The 2568-nt window shown below is 38.2% G+C and overlaps 1 protein-coding gene across 1 annotated transcript in view; it reads left to right on the plus strand.

The window, feature by feature from the left end:
* LOC145501059 (uncharacterized) overlaps positions 1-1715 on the plus strand; it is a 2035-nt gene extending 320 nt beyond the window's left edge. The window contains exons 1-2 of the mRNA XM_081480621.1: positions 1-36; positions 203-1715. The exon at positions 1-36 is cut by the window's left edge and continues 320 nt beyond it. Of these exons, the coding sequence (XP_081336747.1) occupies positions 1-36; positions 203-810 (644 nt within the window). The 3' untranslated portion in view covers positions 811-1715. The remainder of the gene's footprint in view (positions 37-202) is intronic.
* Positions 1716-2568: the final 853 nt, after the last annotated feature.

Below are 2568 nucleotides of genomic sequence, written 5' to 3' on the forward strand. Positions count from 1 at the left end.
GCGAGAAACACTTTCATCCGGAAGATATTGAAACATGTAAGTAGTAAAATAGAACAACTTCTGGTTAAATACATTGCGAATTTGCGGTGGTCTGTTTTAGACTTAGTGCATAACACATAAACATTTGAAACATTCTAAGGCAAGCTAGCTCAAGATTTTCTTCAGTATTTCTTTACTTAAATTACCTTGTTTTCTTCTGCAGTTCATTCAGAGAAAATGACGGAAAAAAAGCCAAGATTTGGCACGTTACCTGTGCTGAATATGCCAAAAAGAACTCACGATACTCCTAAACCGAAACAAAGAACTCCTCGCTCTGTAGTGAAAGATCATTTGCCAGTGCCACGACAGGCCGTGTATAAGAACTTCAAAGAACTGTGTCAACGAACATCAGGGCTAAAGAGCTTAAACGACTGGAATATGAAGTTAATGAACGACAGATTTGTTGTGAAAAAGATGCTGGACCCTTTCCTCATTCCAGAATTTGAAATTATTATCGATGACAGCCTTGGCTTCACAATTAAAGTTTTTGGATGCTTTTTGCCTGAGAAAGATAGAGGTCTCCTTGAAGATGCTGAGCATCTTGAGAAACTAATGGAAGCCGAGTGGAATTACCATATCAGCCATCATTCCATGACTACCCTCGATTATAGGAGGCATAATCAGCCAGACCTTCTCTCTGTCACAAGTGATTCGCAGAAGTTAAAAAAATACATTACCTTCAAGATCATTTCACAAACGTCACAATTGCAATCGGCAAGTAGACCAGCCATACATACCTGGCAAGAGCTAAGTGTAAGGGTGTCAGACTGATACTCGCAGCGGGGCCGGACCACCCCCTGGATGGTGCATAAGAGTGGCCCAGAGATCTCTAGGTAAAATTCAAGATGGCGTTGTCCAGCTCTTGTTCAAGTAAAATCAAGTTGCTTGGACAAGGTTTCTACTGGCGATGGAATCAGAAGGGTAAATGGATTTTTCAGGCAGCTTGAAAAGTGCCACCCAAACTTTGGAAGAGAAGTTCAGCCAGAAATCTTGATTTGAAAATGTGCAGCAGCTCTTACTTTTTAGAGGCATGGTTGCTAGGGCGTTGAGGAAGATTCACCTGAAAATTATTCGTCGCTTACATGTGAAACCAAATCTAGCAAATCCGTGATTTGGAGAGTTTTCAATGGATTTACCAGGAGAGCTTTTTTCCTGTTTAAGTGAGGACATCATTTGTCACACAAACTTTGGGCACGAATTCGTCAAAACTAATACTGAACTCATCCACAAGATAAAAGAAGTTCGAAGAGCACAGTATTTGGATGGATGTCTGTAGTGTATTGATTACCATAGCAACATTGTTATGCTATTATACCGATCACTCGTTACTGTAATATTGTGAAACTACTGCATGATGTAAAAGTACTAGCCCTGTGTGAAAGTAGAATTGTACTGGATATAGAGAATGATCGTGATGAATAAAGCAGATTAGATATGCGACATGAAAGGGAGTACTTCTCTGCCTCAGTAAAGCTAATATGTCCTAAATGACTACACAACAATGTTGATGGTGTTGAGGTGGACAAAAACAGCGTTTTGAAAAAGAATTTTCAGGATTCATTGAAAAGGTGTGAGGTTATTGTGTCTGGAGAACAACCAATGGTATTTAAATTTTACAAGAACACTGAAGTGCTAATGGTAAATTTCCATTATGGATATTGGAACAAGCGTGGTGTCCCACAACAGTAAAGTATGCTGTGTACAATTCTGTTATTAGTAAGACAAGTGAATGAATGAATGAATGAATGAATGATTAGATTCATGTTACAAAAGGGAACAGAAGAGTGTTCCCTTTTGTAACTTGCTGTTCCTTTTTGTAACCTTTCTTGAGTTCCCTTTTGTAACCTAGGTGTTGTGTTTTCGAACTTGTAAATTTGCTTTTTGTAGTTGCAGTTTTCTTCTTTCTTTTAACTATATGTTTGTTAGGGGTATAAATTAATGCTGAAACTGTTATATTTAACCGAATTCATCTGTTAAAATAGAGTAAATTGAGCAGGGATAGCTTCTGATGATTAACTTCCGGTAAAGCGAGAGGAACTGGAAACGACCGATTTTTTCGGCCAAGATGGTGTCCATGGACGACAGCTCTAAAAAGGTGTGTGTAAATTGTTTTGTTGTAGAAAACCCGCTTACTCTAGTAAATGTTAACGCGGAATATGAATAGATTCAGCATATGGAAAGCATATGGAAATGACATCGTAAGATTTTTGGAAACAGATGACTAATTTACCAGGTCGATCGTGTCGCGATCGCGACCACGTGCTCTGTCGTAAGCTTTGTAGTGAATTGAAATGTTTTTGTTATTTAAATGAAGAACAAGTTGATCGAAAAGACTCCTTGTTTCACCAACCAATAGCAATCTGGTTGGCATATTAACAGCAAAACGTGAAATCACCAATACCTGATTCACTGTTTTCTTGAAATTAAATTTGTAAACAAAATAACAAACCTAATGACCCATAATTTGCCAGAGCTTGTGGATCGCTTTCATCAGAGTTTTCTTCAAAATTATCAGTCAATCCGACTTAA

Source organism: Orbicella franksi, chromosome 10 (genome assembly GCF_964199315.1).
Source record: "Orbicella franksi chromosome 10, jaOrbFran1.1, whole genome shotgun sequence".
Classification (NCBI taxonomy): domain Eukaryota; kingdom Metazoa; phylum Cnidaria; class Anthozoa; order Scleractinia; family Merulinidae; genus Orbicella; species Orbicella franksi.